At 43.7% G+C, this 19,447-nt stretch overlaps 3 protein-coding genes across 3 annotated transcripts; all 3 read right to left on the bottom strand.

The window, feature by feature from the left end:
* Nucleotides 1-1,079: 1,079 nt before the first annotated feature.
* Nucleotides 1,080-7,778, bottom strand: LOC129848984 (transmembrane protein 240-like). Its single transcript, XM_055916069.1, has 4 exons — nucleotides 7,688-7,778; nucleotides 7,296-7,402; nucleotides 5,546-5,754; nucleotides 1,080-4,038 (listed from the first exon to the last, which is right to left on the bottom strand). The coding sequence occupies exons 1-4, from the start codon at nucleotides 7,742-7,744 to the stop codon at nucleotides 3,884-3,886; spliced, it is 528 nt and encodes a 175-aa protein (XP_055772044.1). The 5' UTR covers nucleotides 7,745-7,778; the 3' UTR covers nucleotides 1,080-3,883.
* A 3,687-nt stretch (nucleotides 7,779-11,465) lies between these two features.
* On the bottom strand, nucleotides 11,466-16,046 carry LOC129848976 (RNA polymerase II subunit A C-terminal domain phosphatase SSU72). The gene is made up of 5 exons (XM_055916062.1): nucleotides 15,741-16,046; nucleotides 14,753-14,896; nucleotides 13,059-13,198; nucleotides 12,743-12,861; nucleotides 11,466-12,375 (listed from the first exon to the last, which is right to left on the bottom strand). Exons 1-5 carry the CDS (start codon nucleotides 15,818-15,820, stop codon nucleotides 12,274-12,276), a joined length of 585 nt encoding a protein of 194 aa, XP_055772037.1. The 5' UTR covers nucleotides 15,821-16,046; the 3' UTR covers nucleotides 11,466-12,273.
* Nucleotides 16,047-16,245: 199 nt separating this feature from the next.
* Nucleotides 16,246-19,303, bottom strand: LOC129848965 (uncharacterized). Its single transcript, XM_055916051.1, has 3 exons — nucleotides 19,219-19,303; nucleotides 18,693-19,093; nucleotides 16,246-18,438 (listed from the first exon to the last, which is right to left on the bottom strand). Exon 3 carries the CDS (start codon nucleotides 18,256-18,258, stop codon nucleotides 17,110-17,112), a length of 1,149 nt encoding a protein of 382 aa, XP_055772026.1. The 5' UTR covers nucleotides 18,259-18,438; nucleotides 18,693-19,093; nucleotides 19,219-19,303; the 3' UTR covers nucleotides 16,246-17,109.
* Nucleotides 19,304-19,447: the final 144 nt, after the last annotated feature.

Here is a 19,447-nt window from a genome sequence, read left to right as displayed (position 1 = left end):
AAAATAACTAAGTGTTACCAAAAAGAACAATGTGCATGTCATAAATATTCTAATAAAGTGTGTACCTAAAACATTTTAAACACGTCTGTAAAACCAAAATGAGGACATCGACTCACCCAAGCAAGTTGTCATAAATCATTGGGTACAGCGCAAGAAAAACGTCAGAGTATCTGAAATGGGGGCATTAATTCATGTTCACATTCACAACATAACATACATAGGCATTTCATCATTAAGTCCTTTAGGAAATAATGTCTGGAGGGTGAAAATCCAAAAACATTCTCTTTTGCTCAGAGTATTATTTATATCACCTCCCCTGTCTGAAATCTTGACTTTCTCTATGCCACAAAATCTAAAGGTAGAAATGTCATGTTTTTGGTCATTAAAATGTACTGCGACCGGCTAATCCTTGTCGTTTCTCCTGATTGAACATTTATGTTCACGAATTCTCTGTTTGAGAGAAGAGGTTTTACCTACATAGCACAGCCCATATAGGCATTTCATGTAGATAACATGGGTGGTGGAGCACGTAAGGATGTCATTTATTTGGAACCGTTTTCCTGTGTGGGTGGCAGAAATATTCACTCTTCATATTGTTGCACTGTGTCCAACCTCTGCATTTATAGCTACTATTCAGAAGAGAGCGTAAAAGAGCCTGGCTCATTTTCTTAGTGGCTGGCACCCAATGATTTATGAAAACTTGCTTGGTGGGTCGATGTCCTCATTGTGGTTTTACAGACGTGTTTAGTACGTTTTAGGTACACACATTATTAGACTATTTATGAAATGCACATTGTTATATTTGGTAACACTTCCCTCAACTCCAACCCTAGTTGATGTATGGAACGGATGTGGGTGAGGGTGCTAATTTAAAAGAAACTCACAAAAGCTCTGATGAAGGCCGATATGTAAAGCTTATTAAAGAGCAGTAATACTATCAAGAGCAGTGTGCGGGTTTCTTTTTTTCTCAGGGTTTCATAGACATCAAAGTCATTGTAAAAACGTGACCAACAAATGCTGATATCATGGTGAATTTTATCTTTCATCTTGAACCTGTGTAATGACACACCAGCACTCTGTCAGTGTTAAACCCCAGTTGTCCCTTTTAATGAAACCAACATTTAATCTTTACAACACCAATGTTTGGACAGAGATGGGGAAGAGAGGCACGGGTCAAGGGAAGATGGGGGAGGTGCAGGGAAGAGAAAGGGGGTCAAAATTGAATGAGTCTACATTCCGCGCCCTAGGGACAAATTCATAAGGAAGGAATTCATTCAGAATCCCAATGTGTCACAGTAATTGTGACCACGTTCTCACACAGCATCACTCTCCAATGCCATGACAGGTTCTCACACAGCATCACTCTCCAATGCCATGACAAGTTCTCACACAGCATCACTCTCCAATGCCATGACAAGGGCATGTTGCACCTACTTTAGATATTAGTTCATAATTATAAAGTGGGTGGTTCGAGCCCTGAATGCTCATTGGCTCACAGCCGTGGTATATCAGACCGTATACCACCGGTATGACAAAAAATGTATTTTTACTCCCCTAATTACGTTGGTAACCCCTTTATAATAGTAATAAGATACCTCAGGGGTTTGAGGTATATGGTCAATATACAACGGCTAAGGGCTGTGTCCAGGCACTCCGCATTGCGTCGTGAATATGAACAGCCCTTAGCCGTGGTATATTGGCTATATACCACACCCCCTCGGGCCTTATTGCGTACATATACCACAGGAAGTGCCTTTCTAAGTTACCATGATGGAGGCGCTCTACAACTGGCTGTTCAGTGTAAAGTGTTATGTCAACTATATAGAGCTCCTAAGTGTAACTGTCTTGGAATTTCGTCTCCAGGTTTCCATGGTGATGACCTTCTGGACAAAATATCAAAGAAATTCTGTAACCCGTAACACACACACACAACCGTAGCTTTACTCATGGTTCTTCAATATTGACACATTGCATATAGTGTACACACCACACAGTTAGACAAGCAGGCAGCATTTCAGTCCTCTTTCCCACCCCTAATTATTTATAATTCCATTCTGTCCCCTAGGCCCCCTTTCAGTACAGTTTTTACATGAAAAGTTTCTAAAATAGACACAAAGTACAAAACATGACCAAAAGTATGTGGACACCTGCTTGTCGAACATCTCATTCCAAAATCATGGGCATTAATATGGAGTTGGTCCCCCTTTGCTGCTATAACAGCATCCACTCTTCTGGGAAGGCTTTCCACTAGATGTTGGAACATTGCTGCTGGGACTTGCTTCCATTCAGCCACCAGAGCATTAGTGTGTTCGGGCACTGATGTTGGGCGATTAGGCCATGCTCGCAATCGGCGTTCCAATTAATCCCAAAGGTGTTCGATGGGGTTGAAGTCATGGCTCTGTGCAGGCCAGTCAAGTTCTTCAACACAGATCTTGACAAACCATTTATGCATGGACTTTGCTTTGTGCACTGGACATTGCCATGCTAAAACAGGAAAGGGCCTCCCCCAAACTGTTGCCACAACTTCGGAAGCACAGAATCATTGAAAATGTCATTGTATGCTGTAGTGTAAAGATTTCCCTTCACTGGAACTAAAGGGGTCTAGCCCAAACCATGAAAAACAGCCACAGACCATCATTCCTCCTCCACCAAACTTTACAATTGGCACTATGCATTGGAACATGAAGCGTTCTCCTGGCATCCGCCAAACCCAGATTCATCCGTTGGACTGCCAGATGGTGAAGTTGGATTCATCACTAAAGACAACGCATTTCCACTGCTCCAGAGTCCAATGTTGGCGAACTTTACACCACTCCAGCTGACGCTTGGCATTGTGCATGGTGATCTTAGGCTTGTGTGCGGCTGCTCGGCCATAGAAACCCATTTCACGAAGCTCCTGACAAGCAGTTATTGTGCTGACATTGCTTCCAAAGGCGGTTTGGAACTCGGTAATGTTGCAACCTAGGACAGACGATTTTTATGCCCTACATGCTTCAGCACTCGGTGGTCCCGTTCTGTGAGCTTGTGTAGCCTACCACTTCGCGGCTGAGCCATTGTTGCTCCTAAATGTTTCACAATAACAGCACTTACAGTTGACCGGGGCAGCTCTATCAGGGCAAACATTTTACAAACTGACTTGTTGGAAAGGTGGCATCCTATGACGGTGCCACGTTGAAAGTAACTGAGCACTTCAGTAAGGCCATTCTACTGCCAATGTTTGTCTATGGAGATTGTGTGTTTGATTTTATACACCTATCAGCAATGGGTGTGGCTGAAATAGCCGAATCCACTAATTTGAAGTGGTGTCCACATACTTTTGTATATATAGTGTGCCTCTTCCAATACACAAACCCCTGTCAAAAATAAACAACCTCGAGCAAAATAAATATTCTAATTTCAAAACTGACATCTTCAGGCAAAATTAACACGTTTTTACAAACTGACAAAACCCAAGCAAAATACTGAATACACCCTATCCCCACTTCTAGCAAAATTGACATTCTAAAACAAAATATATATAACTATTTTCAAAAACAGACACACTCTGGCAAATTGCTTACGCCCTCCTAAATGGATTCTCATTAACTACAATCTTTTTACATAAAATATGGGGGGTGAGGAGTGCACTGTGGGTGAAGACCATGGGGTCACTTGAGAAAGTGCTCTATCCAGTGTCCATAAGAAACAGTATGGTTTGAAGGGTATATCTTGGATAGTCATTGTTTAGTTGCCCATGTGGCTAAAGTCTGGTTGGTCAGTTGACAGCAGGTCTCAATCTGTCTCAGCCAGTCCATTGCTCTCAGAGTTGATGTGGAATGGGGTGGCCGTTGTGCCATGGCTCTCAGAGGTGGCGTGGGCTGGGGTGTCCAATGTGCAATGGCTCTCAGAGGTTACGAGGGCTGGGGTGTCCATTGTGGTACAGCTTCTGTTTAATGTGCACCATGTTCCCACTGGAGTCCTCCAGCTTCCTCAGGTGCACCCGTCTCCCCAGGTCTCTCAGGTTACAGAAGCGGGGAACCCATGACCAGGAGAACCCATCTGGACACAGTAAAGGAAAGAAAGTAGGGGGCCGGGAAGACGGAGATACCATTAAATGTGTGATTGAAAGATTAAGGATTTGTCCTCCATTTAATTTGTGTGCGAGCGTGCAGTATGTGTCAAATCAAATCAAATCTAATTTTATTTGTCACATACACATGGTTAGCAGATGTTAATGCGAGTGTAGCGAAATGCTTGTGCTTCTAGTTCCGACAATGCAGTAATAACCAGCAGTTTGTGTATGTGTGTGTGCGTAATTGTGTGTGTGGCTCATGGGTGTGGGGTATTTATATCTGAGAATGGAGGTGTGATCCAAATTGACTCATCTAATTTAAGTCTGAGGACACCATGGGCTGAAAGACAGGGAAAAAAGAGCAGGGAAACGGAGAGCAGAAAGGAGAGATGGAGAGAGGATAAGACATCTCCGCCATACTAATAAAGCCTGCAGACGTTTCACAGGAGAGACAGGCGATGGGGGAGAATTAAATTACATGAATTTGATTGGTGTGATGGGAGGGAGTTGGAAATCGAGAAAGACAGGGAGAGAAAAATTGTGAATTTTAAGCGAGGGAGGGATTCAGAATCTGTACAGATAGGAGAGAGAAATCCCAAGACACTAAAACATTGCAGCAGGTCTACTCTGAACTCATAGTTTTAAAACTATGGACACTAAAATGAACGCTGTTTGTGTGCACATGCAAGCGTGTGCTTGTGTGCAGGAGAGGAAATATCAATTTGAAAATACATGATTTTGAATCCCTATACTGTACATGACTCATTTCTGCACCTCTTTGCCAACCACCCCCATCACTTCCTACACGACAAGCAGCTCCGGGTGTGAATTATACTAATCCCACAACTGAATATAGAAATATGAAGAGAAAAATCTACACACAGGAAAAACTGTGACTAGACTAAATGGGAAGAATGTATGATGACTATATCAGTGTCAACAGTTTCATATAAAAATCTGAGGGGTAAAAAAATCCCGATGTCCTATCTAAGCCTGAAAAAAATGCTGACCTAAAATGACATATAGAAAATCAAAAGAAAAACAGCAGCGAGCTGGGGAATACTGTGATAAAGTAGGTCGATGGCTGAGTCACACATAAATGCCATCGAACCGTAGACAGGTTTACACACTGTACTGTAGTCTCTGAAACTGAGGCTCCCACGACACTGCATTTTTCATCAAAGCTAATCCAAAGAGGTTTAAAAGTTGAAAGATCATACCTCTGCACGTTCAGACTATTATTCTCCTGTCCATTCCCTCACTCACCCAAAGAGCATCCTATTCCCCCCCCCCCCCCCCCCACCCCCCCCCCCCCCCCCCCCCCCCACCCCCATGAAAATAAATCTGTATTCCTTAGTGACTTTCTACTGGTACTGTTTTTAAAACCCAGAGCTCCTCAAGTGTTGTGTCAGCATTTTTGGACCAGCTCCCCATACAAAGTGTCTCTCTGCCTGTCAGAGCCCTCCTGTGTGGATGTTCCTCCTGCTTACTCACCATGGTGCTGTTTGGCCCTCCAGGCCCTGAGGGCAGCGTGCAGCGCCCCGTCCAGCCACAGCAGTAGCCAGCTGAGGAGGAAGCCCAGCAGCAGCCCCAGCATCAGGTCCAGCTCCTGCTTGGTCACGCTATCACTCACAAAGTAGTTCTCTGCCGAGTCTACCAGAGACTGGTCCCCATCGTACGGGATCACATAGTGGACATGGTGCCTGAAGTCCAGAGGGAGGGGACACAGGGAGAGGAAAGTAGAAAAGAGGCAACAGGGGAGGGAGATGAGACGGGAAGAAAAGAGGAGGGAACGCAGGACACGGTGGAGAGGGAAGGGAGGAAAAGGTGAGGGAGTAAAGTGAGAGAAGGGGCGGGAGGACAGAGGAGGGGGGGACAGGGTGGTAGAGTGGGGAGAGGAGGAAGTAGAAAAGAAAAGAAAGAAAAAGTGCATTGAGGGAGACAATTACATAAGGGAGTAATTAAACCTACCATATATAGAGTATACTGTATATGGTTAGGCTGTGTGCGGTTCCATATGCTTTGCTGTAGTGCTTAGGGTGAGTGAGATGGATGGATGGGTTGGGTGGGTGTGCTGCTGTCAGCACCATCACTGAGAGGCGAACAGCTGCAGCTGGAGGACAGCACAGGAAACGCATCACTAACAGCTGGACTCGCTGCCCCATGGGAGTTGGGGTGCGGGGATGCATGTGGACCAACTCCCTCTCCTACTGGGCTGTAGGCATCGCTTCCAGTAGAGAGAAACCATAGCTGCAAGAAGAGAGTGTTGAGGTGGGCAGAAAGGTCAAGGGAGAGAGGTATGTGAAAACAAAAAAGGAGGATGTGGAGTGCACAAACAAGTGAGAGAAGTGAACATAAGGAAGCATGTGAGAGAGTGAAAGATATTGCTATCCAGAACTCTTACAACTCATTAATATCTGAGGTCTCAAAATAGCTCTCTTTTTTCCTGTCTCCAGCTCTATCTCACTCAAACACATGATTCAATTCACAAAGCTTTATTGACATACTCGCTGCTGCTCTCCTACACTGTCTAATCATCTCTCTCACACACCCAAGCCACTCATTCATTCACTCACTCACTCACTCACTCACTCACTCACATCCCATAGCTCATAACAGGTCTGAGTGGGAGGGAGGGGGAGGTATGGCTGCCTGCAGGAGTGAGTAATGTTGTTCACAGGAAAATCAACCCACTGACAGATACAGTTGTTTTCAGTAACATTAAAATGATTGAAGTTACATTTTTATGTAAAGCCCCAAACAAATCGTTTTTCAATTTATTTAAACTGTCAGTGATGACTAAGATGTGTGCCTAAGGAGTAGACTAAAAACTTAACAGGTGACCTGTGTTTCAATGTGACTCTGTCACACTGTGGGAATGTTGAGCCAGAGTCATTTCCATCATGGACAGGAGCATAGTTCAACATAAGTCACAGCTGTTCCATACATCATTGATGTACAGACTGTAATGAGATGATGAAAGTGATAGGAGCTAGACAACATGCAGAAAACACATTATCTCAGATGCTTTACATCACTAGTTCACCAGTGATCAAACCTCTGAGGTGAGTCAACAAAAACAGGAGTCAACAATGTTTGTCCTATAACAAACAACATGAAATGACGATGGACCATTTCCATAAACAGTGCACTATAAATCACCTGAGGTTTCAAAGCAATGGTTTACTCATGCTCTTGTTTTGCACAACTTTAAATTGCTTAATATTTTAAAAGTTGGTTTTACCTTCCACAGTTGCAATGGCAGACGCGGTCCTCCCCTCGTAAATGTGGTAAGATGTAGTTGTGAAAGCGGTCTAGTAGAGCGTTCATGTCCGTTAGACACGCTACTGCCTGAAAAGAACCATAGAAGTAAACGGGGACAAAACAAGCTACATTCCCATAACACCATATGTTGCCCGACTTCTCAAGTAAATGACAAACAAAAATGTAAATTCTAAAAATGCACTGACTCCAGATAAATTGTTTTCCATTGACAGTTTGTTTATAGATTATGTAGCCTCGTGTAGCTAGGCCACGTTGATGTCTAGGTCTATTGAAATATCAATTTGACAGCTTTTAAAACGTTACATTGTTACACATAAGGGAGAGCGGGAATGTGCATAACGGTGTTCTTACCATCACAAGTGAAGCCCCCAAAATCATAAAGATCATGGTGGTTGTGGCCATTTGCATCCAAACTTCCTAACAGCAGTTTCTTTCTCGCTCGCCAGAACTATCCAGTGGTACCTGGGTCAAAAAACAACACTATGGAAGTGAAGGCGCTCATGGATGCAGAATCAGTGTCAAACCACCCATCCTTGCCTCGTCTATCCAATGTTCCTTTCTCCGCGACATGAGGAGATGCGGACCAGTCTCTCTTTCGCTCCCTTTTGAAAAGCACACTGTGCACTGGCGAAGATGGTTAATCGAGGTGCGTTCAATGATGAGTAGGCGTGGTGCGTTGTGAAAGCTGTAGCCTATGTCAGAAATGAGATTGTTATTAGGCAATTCCAGAGCACCGCAACACAGAAACTGGCAGGATGAGGTAGCGATCCATGCGTTGTTGTGATGACCGCCGCCACTGCACATTGTTCCTGGTGTAGCCTAGCTTATTTACCTGGACGCATCCACTAGCATTAGGAAAAGAGGTATCGATGCATGTTTTCTTCTCGTATCAAATCGTTTTCCGTGTTAGCTCCCTCTAGCAGTTGCTTGTTTACTGTCATGCTATCTATAAATTATTATAGTCCAACATATCCTACTTTGGCGCAGCTCAAAGAGAGAACGGTCCCTCCTTGTGCATTCCAGTATTTATTTAGCTGAGGCATTTTTTATAGGCTGTATCAATTTCCGACCGTTTTTCTTTAGATAAATTAAGCAGTTTAGTAACCTAGGCACGCCTATTCATATGTCAAGGTTTGAGCGTATGATAATGATGATGATAGCATGCTTCAACATTAATAAACAACGATTGAAAGAAACGGATATGTACACTTCTCTATCTCTCTCTCTCTCATTCTCTCTCTCTCTATCTCTCTCTGACATTGCAGTTCAAATAATGTATGCTGCACCATTCTGTGGGGGCTAGGCTTCGTTTGTGACAAAATGAACTTTATTGCTTACGTCTATCAGGGAAAAGCAAGCAAGAGGAAGATGAATTAGGCTTGAGTGGATTGGGGCCATGGGAATGCCAGCCCGTTCAATAGGGATTCATAGAATGTCACATATTTAAATATTTTTTCTTAATGTTGTCCTGACTCTCTAACCTGCAGGAAACCCAAGTGTCACAGTGTCCTTATAAGGGTGCACACATAAGCAACATAGACAGCACCGCGACCAGCGGATGTGGATTCAGCACCACGGTCGTGGACAGCACCGCGGTCAACTCCAATATGAGCCAGATTGGACCTGTGTTGTTGATGCTGTGGCTTTGTAGACAGAAGGCCTTGCCTGTACAGTGACTCTCAAAGTTCTCTGTTCTCCCCACGCATGTAAACACATTGAATTGGTTTAGCATGGGCTATGGGGAGTCCGAATTTCCATCATATTTCGTATACCAGTCATGGGAAATCAAAAATGTCACAGAATCAGGTTTATTAAATAGCCTATGACAAACAAAAACCCCTGGTCCTATAGTCCTATTGTAGCTAATGTATGGTAAGGACAAGGTCATTTATCAATTTATGTCACTAGAGATGACAGAGGGAGGTTGGGATATGGGACTGTCACTTTAGTTTAACCCTAGATTTGTCTCTGGGGAATTTCCTTTTAGCATTAACCATAAATCAGTGACCTTGCAGCCCTCCCATCCTTCCCTCTCTCAGTATGAACAAACTGCTGCATCAATCAAATCATACTCTCCGACATTATTATGTTCCATGTGCAATTCAAGGTGAGCCAGGCGACACTGTGTCCCAGCCACTCAATTGTTTCTGGGGACTGAATATAACAATTGTATTGCTTATCATTAATCAGGGAAATTGGAGTAAGATCAGGACAGAACAAAATGTTAGTTGGGCATGCTGACAATGCCATAGGTAAGTGATTAAAAAGGCCTAGTAGGGCTAAACACATTCGAAATGGTACACATAGTATCGTGTTGCTATATGGACATGAGCAGATGGAAGAGGATGAAATTGATTCTCACTGCATTCTTTACGAATGCTGTCATTGGGCTATAGAACCTTGACAAGGTACATTTGTTGATTAAAATCTTCCAACTGCATGCAGAGAGGCGTACGCAGAGCATGCACTGACCAGCTGGCAAGTGTCTTCACTGACATTTTCAACCAATCCCTGACCAGGTCTGTTTATACCAACTTGTTTTAAGCAATCCCTGACCCACTAGAATTTGCGTACCGCCTCAAGCAACAGATCCACAGATTATGCAATCTTTATTGCACTCCACACTGCGCTCACCCACCTGGACAAAATTAATACCTATGTAAGAATGCTGTTCATTGACTACAGCTCAGCAGTCAACACCATAATCCCCTCCAAACTCATTACTAAGCTCAGGACCCTGGGACTAAACACCTCCCTCTGCAACTGGATCCTGGACTTCCTGACGGGTCGCCTCCCAGGCGGTGAGGGTAGGCAACAACACATCCGCCACGCTGACTATCAACACAGGGCCCCTCAGGGGTGTGTGGTTAGTCTCCTTCTGTACTTCCTGTCACCCACAAAGAGCTGATGACACAACGGTGGTAGGATTGATCACTGACGACGATGAGGTAGGAGGTCAGAGACCTTGCAGTGTGGTGCCAGGACAACAACCTCTTCCTCAATGTGAGAAAGACAAAGGAGCTGATCGTGAACTACAGGAAATGGAAAGGGGAGTACTCCTCCATCCACATCGATGGGGCTGTGGTGGAGTGGGTCAAGATCGTCAGTGTCCACATCACTAACAAATAAACATGGTCCTCACACCCACACAGTTGTGAAGATGGCACGACAGTTGCATCACTGCTTGGTAAGGCAACTGCAAGGAACCCGACTGCAAGACACTACAGAGGGTTGTGAGTACGGTGCAGTATATCACTGGGGCCGAGCTCCCTGCCATCCAGGACTTCTATACCAGGTGGTGTCAGAGGAAGGCCCAAAAAATTGTCAAAGACTCCAGCAACCTAAGCCATAGACTGTTCTCTCTGCTACCACACAGCAAGTGCTACCAGTGCACCAAGTCTGGAACCAATAGGACCCTGAACAGCGTCTACCCCCAAGCCATAAGACTGCTAAACAAGACTGCTAAATAGCTAATCAAATGGCTACCTGAACTACCTGCATTGAACTTTTTTTAAATGAACTCTTGCACTGACTATGCACAACAGTGGACTCTACCCACACACATACTTACACTGACACTACATACTCCCATACACACATAACGTGCACACATATGCATGCTGACGCCACACACACCCCTCACCACTTACGCTGCTGCTACAGCTCACTTTATCTATCCCATTGCCTAGTCACTTTACCCCTACCTATATGTACATAGCTACCTTAATTACCTCGTACCCTGCACATCGACTCGGTACTGGTACTCCCTGTATATAGCCATGTTATTTTTACTCGTTATTGTTATTTACTGTGTATTTATTCCTCGTGTAAATATTTATATTTTTTGTCAATCCATAACTCTGCATTATGGAAAAGGACCCGTAAGCATTTCACTGTTATTCTACACCGGTTGCATCCTGGATCTGGGCGGCAGGTAGCCTAGCAGTTAAGCGTGTTGGGCCAGTAACCGAAAGGTTGCTGGTTTGAATCCCCGAGCCCACTAGGTGAAAAATCTATGTGCCCTTGAGCAAGGCACTTAACCCTAGTTGTGCTGAATAAGAGCTTCTGCTAAATGACTAAATTGAGAAAAAAAATGAGCAACACTAAAAAGAACAGTCAATTATTAAAATGTTTTTCTAGACATGTTTATTCATTCATTGGATTCATATGTACATACAGAAATATTCAGGCACTATGGACTGAGTTCTCAGCTTGCAAATAATTACAATGTTTCCATTCTTCTCAATTTACAAAATAAAAAAATATTACTCCCTGAAAAAGGTAGCAAATCTTGTGTTTTTAAATATGAATCATACATAACTGAAATTAAGAGGGCAAAATGAGAACCTTGTAGTCTCTATTTGGTTGTTCATTATATAGCCCCCTATTTAGATTCATTCCTACTTAACTACTGGTACACACTCAGATACAGTCACACACTGAAACACATTCATGCCTAACCCATCTCCACTCTATCCCGAAAACACTACTACTCTCCACAATCAAGAGTAAATGTGACAAATTATACTTAAAATAAAAAATATATTCATTCTTTAAAAGGAACTCAAATCAATGTTGCTCTGCAATCCGCATCACTGTGCAACACTTGGAACAAAAAAATCCTCCTTTAGAGGTAGAGGATGTGTTTGACAAAAGGGGCATTTCTCTTTGTGGGGAGGCGGGTCAGTGGTTTCACTATAGGATGGGGGAAGGACTTTGGGCCCACCTTGGCCCCAAGGAGGGATGAGCCTGTCCACTTAATAGAGAAAGCAGAGAGCAACCATCCCTTCACCCTCAGCAACAGCAGAGACTGAGCATTGTGTATGTCTGTGTGAAAAGTAATCAGTAAGTTCATACGGAAGTGTACATGAGTCTGTGTATAAACGTGCATGTTTGGTCAGGGGGCGTATGATATTGCAGATTTGGTAGCATGGGCATCAGTAGAAGCAGACTGTGTGGAGGAAAGGCCTGTTGCTCTTGTCCTCAAACTCTTGCAGCAGCTCGTCCATCTCGTTTTCCATGTCATCGGTGTGCTGGATCTGAGACGGGGAGAAGGGACAGTCTGAACACAACACTTGCTACACTGGGCAAGGCAAATGCTTCAAATACAATTGAAGTCCCAGTTTAACAGAATCACAGACATTTCACTAACTCATGCACCATTGCTGTCTCTCAACACAATCATCCCAACACCACAAAATGCTCTGTGTACCATCTTCAATTACATGTACTGTATGTCACCAACATGTATCTAGCAGAGCTCATTCAACACTGTAGAAAAAAAGACCACTATGTACCCCAGGAGTAGTCTCTGACTCTATACCATGTTCCTATAACAAAAACTGGCATTCCCTATGACAAAGTAACTGTGTGATTGTAGCTGTGTAGGGTCTGGCAGACACTCACACACTGACACAGCTCACAGATGAGGAAAGCCCCCAGTGTGGCCTCCTCGTGGTTATCCTGGATGTCCACATTGATGACGTGAACCGGCGTGAAGGTCTCCTGCTCCCGAGAGCTCAGGTCTGAGTGGGAGAGTAGTGATAGTTGATCAACATGTAGACAGAGTGGCCTAGCGCTAGACTAACTTCGTAGTTATGCATGCTTTCATGGAAGTGTATTCAATATTTCAGTTGCATTTCACATGCATTAAACCACATTTATAATAGTTCATAACTTGACACGTGAATCCCTCCACCCTTCTGGGCACCAGTCCCCTCACCCTCCAGGACTTGGTCGTAGACCCTCTCCTCACAGGTGATGACCAGGTCAAACTGGTCCTTACAGCTCTGGAAGCGTTCCGGTCGGGACTTAATCCGCTTGTTGCGGTCCAACATGTGCAGGATTCCGTTCTGCGTGTATCTGAGGTGCTGAGGGTCAAGGAACACAGCAAGACGAGGGACAACACACAAGACCTCAAACATTAAGGGATCTATGAAAATATATCAAATGTCTCAGATTGACACAGTAGTTAGACAACACCCTCTAGAGGCCGAAACTCAAAAAACACATGAAAAACATAATTGATCTTCAGAAGTTTAATAACTTTAAATAAGATCCTGGCATCTAATAAACTACCAGTGTAGTATTCTAGATAAACTCACCTAACAATTTTACATGTGGAGAAAATATGCTGGGTTTTGGAAGAAAGAGTGAGATGAATAATCAAGAAAATATTACAGAAGTGATCTCCAATCCTTGCCTGCACTGTAAGGATGGGTGTCAACTCTTGTACACTCCTAAAATAGGGACTTGGGAAGTGAAAGAAGTGTTAAGTTCCCACTAACAATTCATACATATCCCCTTTCTTTTTTGCAAGCATGCAGATATCTCAGTTGTCAACAAAATGTTTAAGGGGTACATTTAAAACACTAGTGGTCATGCCTCCTAACACAGAACTGTCTCAAATACTTCAGTCTTATGCTGAATCCCAAATTGATTGCTAGCCCCTACCCTGCTATGCACTTCAGTAGATGTGATAGGATTTTATTGGCATCTACAATATGATAATAGCTCCAATGTTCACCTTCCTGCTTACACCTATCCAATTAATTCAGATCCCAAGTGTAGCAATAGGAGTCCATTAAAGGTTGGACCATGTGGGCTCCAGAGTTGTTATATGAATTGATGCCTTTTCAAAGATAAGAACTTGGCTTCAAAGGCAAATTTATTTTTCTGAGGAGTGTGGGTGAGAGCCCTGTAGTGGAAGGAGGGGGTCCAATTATTTACACCTGGAAGCATATACTAACACAGCACAGAAGGAATGAATGTTCACGTTCAAAAGTAGTGCCCTTGCCAATTTACAATGCAAGATTTAAACTACACAGACTACTAGTTGGGTCAAATACATATAGTGCTCAACAAACCAGCATTTCTGTTTTGTTTAGTCTACATCCTGGACTGGATACGGAAAGGCCGAGTTATAATCCCTAGACCTTCTGGTTTCTGGGCACAGAAACAACCTACCTGGCTATAGAGGATAAATGGATACTTGTTTACATGAACCTGTCAAAAGTGAAATCTTTCATGCAGCCCACTCATTAGAAAAAGCAATGTGACAGCATGTTATAAATCTCACAAATAGGTGTGAGGACTAGCCTAAGTGCCAGTCTGTATGTGCCATCATGCAAACTCCATCTCCATTCACTGTCATGCCAATGTTTTGCTCGACAAGTGCAGCAATGGTGTTTGCAAGAACACAAACAGATCTGGGATCAGGTTAGTGAAGGACATCCTTTACTACAAAATCACAAACTTTAACATGCACCTCCATGTTCAGGGACCCTTCATGTTTTCATTCATATAATTTGGTATATTTCTAGTGAATATTAAGAGAATAACTCACTGAAAAAAAGAAACATGGAAGAGATTGGGCTGTGTTTAAGGTGTGTGTGAATGCAAGTGTGCAGGGGATACAGCTCCTTGTCCTTGCGGACCAGGTCGTTGTACATCTGTTCATAAGTAGTTTTGAAGTCATACACATTGGGCTTGTCCGGTGCTGGACCAGGTAGCTTCACATGGGACCCTGTCCCAAAAGAGCGCACGTCAAACCCACGCTTGCTATAGAGACGGAAAGAAATAGAGAATGAAAAGGGAAAATATGGTTACTTTCAGACCAGCACATACAATGCAAAAAGTATACAGACCACAGCAGGGGATATGCGTGGATGTCATAATCAATGAAGTTCTCATCACAGGAGCCATATTACAGGAATCTTCTGTAATTCCCCAGTAGGCTCTCCTTACCTTTCTTTCCATCAGTTTTTTTTTAACTCAGTGAAATTACAAATTAGTCGTAAGATGTATTATTTTAGTGTTACCCTGCCTAAAAAGTTGATTCATTTTGAGTCTGTTGGGTGCCAATTGCTTTATGATCCTTTAATGGAATAATCCAGAACATGAAATTTGTAGGTGATGCATGGCATGTCTAACTATTTGTATCAATTTTTTTCTGATCATATTTTTACAATTTCAGGTAGTTGACTGGTTCGTTGCCTACCTAGTTCTAGCCAGTTTGTTCTAGTTACTTCCAGTTAGTGACTGACGGCTATGCCGACTGCCACTGCACTGAGTTAAAAATGCCCTACTTCCGGTAGTCGTAACACCGGCGAGGAAAAATAAATTCGCCTTTTCTCCATGTGTGACACTCGTAATTAGTTGAGTTTTATAAAGACCTATACGTCTCAGTCTTGTAAAATATGGAAGTTAGCCATATTAGTGTAATAAAATGCGTCGACACGTCGTTTGCTGCAAACAGACTGCGATCGGCGTAGCAAGCCTGCATTGTGTGGAGGGTGAGCTCTCAACCAAGTTAAAAAAATAAATAAAAAAACAGGCCGCTGAAAATCAAAAGTGGCGGCGGCTTCGTGGCATGTCGTCGTAGTTTGTCTTCCAGTAATGTTACCTGAGAATGTTGTGCGCTTCCATGCTGCGGTTCTGGTTGCTCGAGCACACCACCGCCACGCGAAGCGGGTGGCTCGGCATTGCGAATGCTATTTTTCTGAAAGAACTAGCAATCGAATGTTAAGAAAGTACAACACACAACCAGTTTAAACGTGGTACAAATGTTGCTATCACAAAAAGACTGCAGGGAAGGCCTTCGTTTTCACTAACCAACCAAAACCAACAAGGTATATATATAAATGAGTCAAAGCGATCTGACAACCTTCTTTCTGTGAGACTGTTAAAATGGCGACGGGGAGTTTTAAACCACAAGGTTTTACAGCTGATGTCATATGGGGGCAGGGCTTCACACCAAAGCCATTTATGGTGAAACCATTGTGCATGCATGACGTCATCCAAACATAAACTTCTTCGGTCTGACCCGACCAGTCCTCAAGCCCTGATGCTGGAAAACAGGCTGCAACTGTGCCACATGTATCCGTTATTAATTGCACACAGTCCAGGCATAGCCATCTATATTTTATTTGTACGATGGATGGATGGACGGACAGATACAAATATTAAGGTTATTTTATTGTACACACACATACACACATATTCGGTGTGTTTTATTGATTCCACAGGGCCTCCTAAAATAGAGGTTTGGCATAGTATTTGTCAGACTGCAGAGCAGACCAGCCTGTTGAAGGTCTATGACATACATAGCTCTCTACAGCCATGACAAGATATGGCGAATATCATTCTTGGCTGCCTGGGGGTTAATTGTTGACAGTAATTAAATGAATCCTCTCTGAGGTAAAAATGAAGAAAGCACAAATTAAATGACCTACTGTGCTTGCACTTATTATTTGCCACTTAACAGAGGTAATCAAAAAATTGAGAAATCTTTATAAATACTGGTTTATACTGGTTGGTACACATTTTTTTTTCCTCTGCTCAACTATAGACAATGTTTCACTCTTAGGTAGGCCTACCGACTACCATCTTACTATCTCTAATACAGCACACGTTGATTACTAGCAGAAAGGCTAATGAGATAAATACACATGAGAGGAAAATATGCACACACAAACAGAGATGTAATTATCTGAGCCCTATCATTTCAAAAGTATTTGAAAGTGTGGTGGTCTGTTCTGAGGCTTAGTTCATTGTTCTTCCACAAGCTTGCACATCGGTATGATGTATTTTAGTCGTGTGTAAGGTGCGATGCCCTGAATCTGTGTGAGATTTCTATTATGTGTGTGTGGTTGTTCAATCACAGTATGTTACATACATGTGTTTTTAGTGTATTGATTTAGATGTGGGAGTAAAATACATTTTTGTGATATTGCTTAACAAGGATACAAGTGTGTGCGCGTGCGTGAGTGACATTAGTGGTGAGAGTGTGTGTGGTATGTGGAGTGTGAGTGCTGTGTCGTGGGGCTCATGATGTTCTCAGTGATGTACGCCACCAACAGGCAGATGATGACCAGCATCACACAGATGGCTCCTCCCACTGTTGTCATGGCGATCACAATGTCCTGCATGCCCAAGGATGAGACGGTGAACTCCACGCAGTCTCCCAGGTCCTGTCTTTGGCCTGCTCCTCCTGAGTGGGGCGGTGGGGTCAGGGTGGAGGCCAGCGGATGCAGGCAGATGCGGTAGGGGACGTTCTCATGGAGCTCAGTCAGCAGGAAGTCCCTGCAACCGGAGCCAAGATGAAGACCAGCGCACTCAAACTGGGTGTAGCTCCCATTCCACCAGCAGCTCAGCGCAAACCCACCTCTTCTGACCCGTCGTCCACTGAATACCCTCTTTGGTGGGGCAATCAAACTCCTGCTCTCTTCCCCAAGCCCTGTCCTAGGGGCCCCTGTCTGTCCTTCTACAATTGTTCCTCTAGTCTTAGTCTCTTGTTTATCTAGGTCATGTCTAGCTGTGTTTCCTTTGGTTGTCCCTTGAGCCTCTCCCCTCAGACCTCCGTATGTCCACTGTAGCAGCACGCTACCATTGGTCAGAACATTGGCCACCAGGGACCCTCCTGGAGACTGAACAGTTCGGCACTCTCCACGATGACACCTGAACCCCTGCTGTGTGTGTTGAAAACACAACCGCCCCCCGATTCCCCCCTCTGTTACCCGGTAGGCACATATTGGTGCCACTTCTCCCTCCATGGCCATGACCCACCTTGTTCCACCTTGCACATGGTCTGGCCTGCCAGATATCACAGTGGTTCCTGTATTGCCTCTGCTGGTGTTGATGGATGAAGTGCCATTCCTATGGCTGAGGTCCCCCTCCAGCTTTGGTGTGCTCATAGTTTCATTCTTACTGAAATAATCAATACCGTAGTTATGGTGTTGGCCAGAGTTTGGAGAGACACCCACGTCCTTCTCGCTTCCCTCGTCTGATGAATATGCTGACGCTGATGGTGATTGCGCATAGCGGCCGCCGCGTGTCTGGTTGGAAACTGCGATTGTTGCGCGGCACAGACAGAGAAGCACTGCCGAGAAGGCGACCAGGGACAGCCGCGGTTGGCCTCTCATGTCTTCCCGTCTTACAGGTTCACTCTCACTGTATTTAGTGCAAATTGATAGTGGACTGCGCCGTTACTGTCAGCGGAGATCCGAGGCGAGAAAGAGAGGTACGGGGGCAGGTGGCTTCCATAACAGTCGTACACCACCAATGCGGTGTAGCCTCTCCCCGGTGCAGAGCACGAAAACAATCTGCAACAAAAGCAGACAGTAACAATCATATACCTAGTTGGATGATTGATAGTTTACAATCCACACTATTAGAGAATGAGCCAGACTGCTATCACATGGATACATACGCATGCTTGATCTGTTTATCCATACACAAATGTTGGTTATGCACACAACTAAACCAACCAATAAATAGGTCACATCGCTCATTACAATTGTTAATGTAACGGAAATTAATGTAAGATATATTTTGGCTATTTGAGAAAATAACTTACATGTCTGGGTTTTCGAGAAGGAGGACCGCGGCAGTTATCTTTTTAATCACATTTGGCCCAGTCTTGTCCTCCAGTCTGGCTTTCTTTGATGGTTGTTGTGAGGAAGTGTGTGTTTGTGTGTGTCTGTCAGAATGTTTGTAGCCTAGTCATCAGTAGTCAATTACATCATGAGTCATCATTTCAAATCCCCACTCCAATCTTAATTTCCCTGCCACCATTTCCGTTACTTTTTTGTGCCTTTCCATCCTTCCTTCCACCCACCCGTCCTTCCTCCCTCTCCTCTTTCCCACATTTGGTGTTAGGCTGTAGTCTTCAAGGCTGATGTGTGTAGTCTTTTGTCCATGCTATCAAGGCAGTTTATTGGAAATGCATTAGAGGATATTGTCTTGTGCATCTTTATCCTGTAAAACAAATGTCCTATTTTCATGTATTGTAAAAAAATTATTGTAGAAGACTATGAAACTTGCAGCAATTGACTCTGGTAACAGTTTATGACACATTAATGAGATAAGTATATGTTACTTACGCTAAATGACATTTGGATATTGTCAGTGGTAACCCAGGGCTGTAGTTGGTTTTGGTGTGATGCTATTTCCAAACCTACAGCGACCTCAAGTGGTGATAATTGATAATAGGTCTATAACGTTCTACAACATTCTGGCGCTAGTTAAACGGCAGACCTTGTAGAGAGCTAGGTTTCTTTCGCACACACTCAAACACTTCTGAAGATTTTTGCTGAAACATTAATTTCTGGT

This window comes from Salvelinus fontinalis, chromosome 3, assembly GCF_029448725.1.
Source record: "Salvelinus fontinalis isolate EN_2023a chromosome 3, ASM2944872v1, whole genome shotgun sequence".
Taxonomy (NCBI): Eukaryota; Metazoa; Chordata; class Actinopteri; order Salmoniformes; family Salmonidae; genus Salvelinus; species Salvelinus fontinalis.
The sequence above is the reverse complement of the archived record's forward strand: the minus strand, read 5'-3'. Positions and strand labels throughout refer to the sequence as shown.

Bases quoted from the DNA above. Each gene is read 5' to 3' on its own strand.
- LOC129848984 (XM_055916069.1), bottom strand. From the start codon at position 7,744: ATGCAAATGGCCACAACCACCATGATCTTTATGATTTTGGGGGCTTCA. The intron at 7,403-7,687 runs GTAAGAACACCG...GGTTCTTTTCAG, and splicing joins TGGGGGCTTCACTTGTGATG to GCAGTAGCGTGTCTAACGGA. The intron at 5,755-7,295 runs GTAAAACCAACT...TCTGGACTTCAG, and splicing joins TGCCATTGCAACTGTGGAAG to GCACCATGTCCACTATGTGA.
- LOC129848976 (XM_055916062.1), bottom strand. From the start codon at position 15,820: ATGCCGAGCCACCCGCTTCGCGTGGCGGTGGTGTGCTCGAGCAACCAG. The intron at 14,897-15,740 runs GTAACATTACTG...CCGTCTCTATAG, and splicing joins GAAGCGCACAACATTCTCAG to CAAGCGTGGGTTTGACGTGC. The intron at 12,376-12,742 runs GTGAGTGTCTGC...TCCCCGTCTCAG, and splicing joins TCTGTGAGCTGTGTCAGTGT to ATCCAGCACACCGATGACAT.
- LOC129848965 (XM_055916051.1), bottom strand. From the start codon at position 18,258: ATGAGAGGCCAACCGCGGCTGTCCCTGGTCGCCTTCTCGGCAGTGCTT.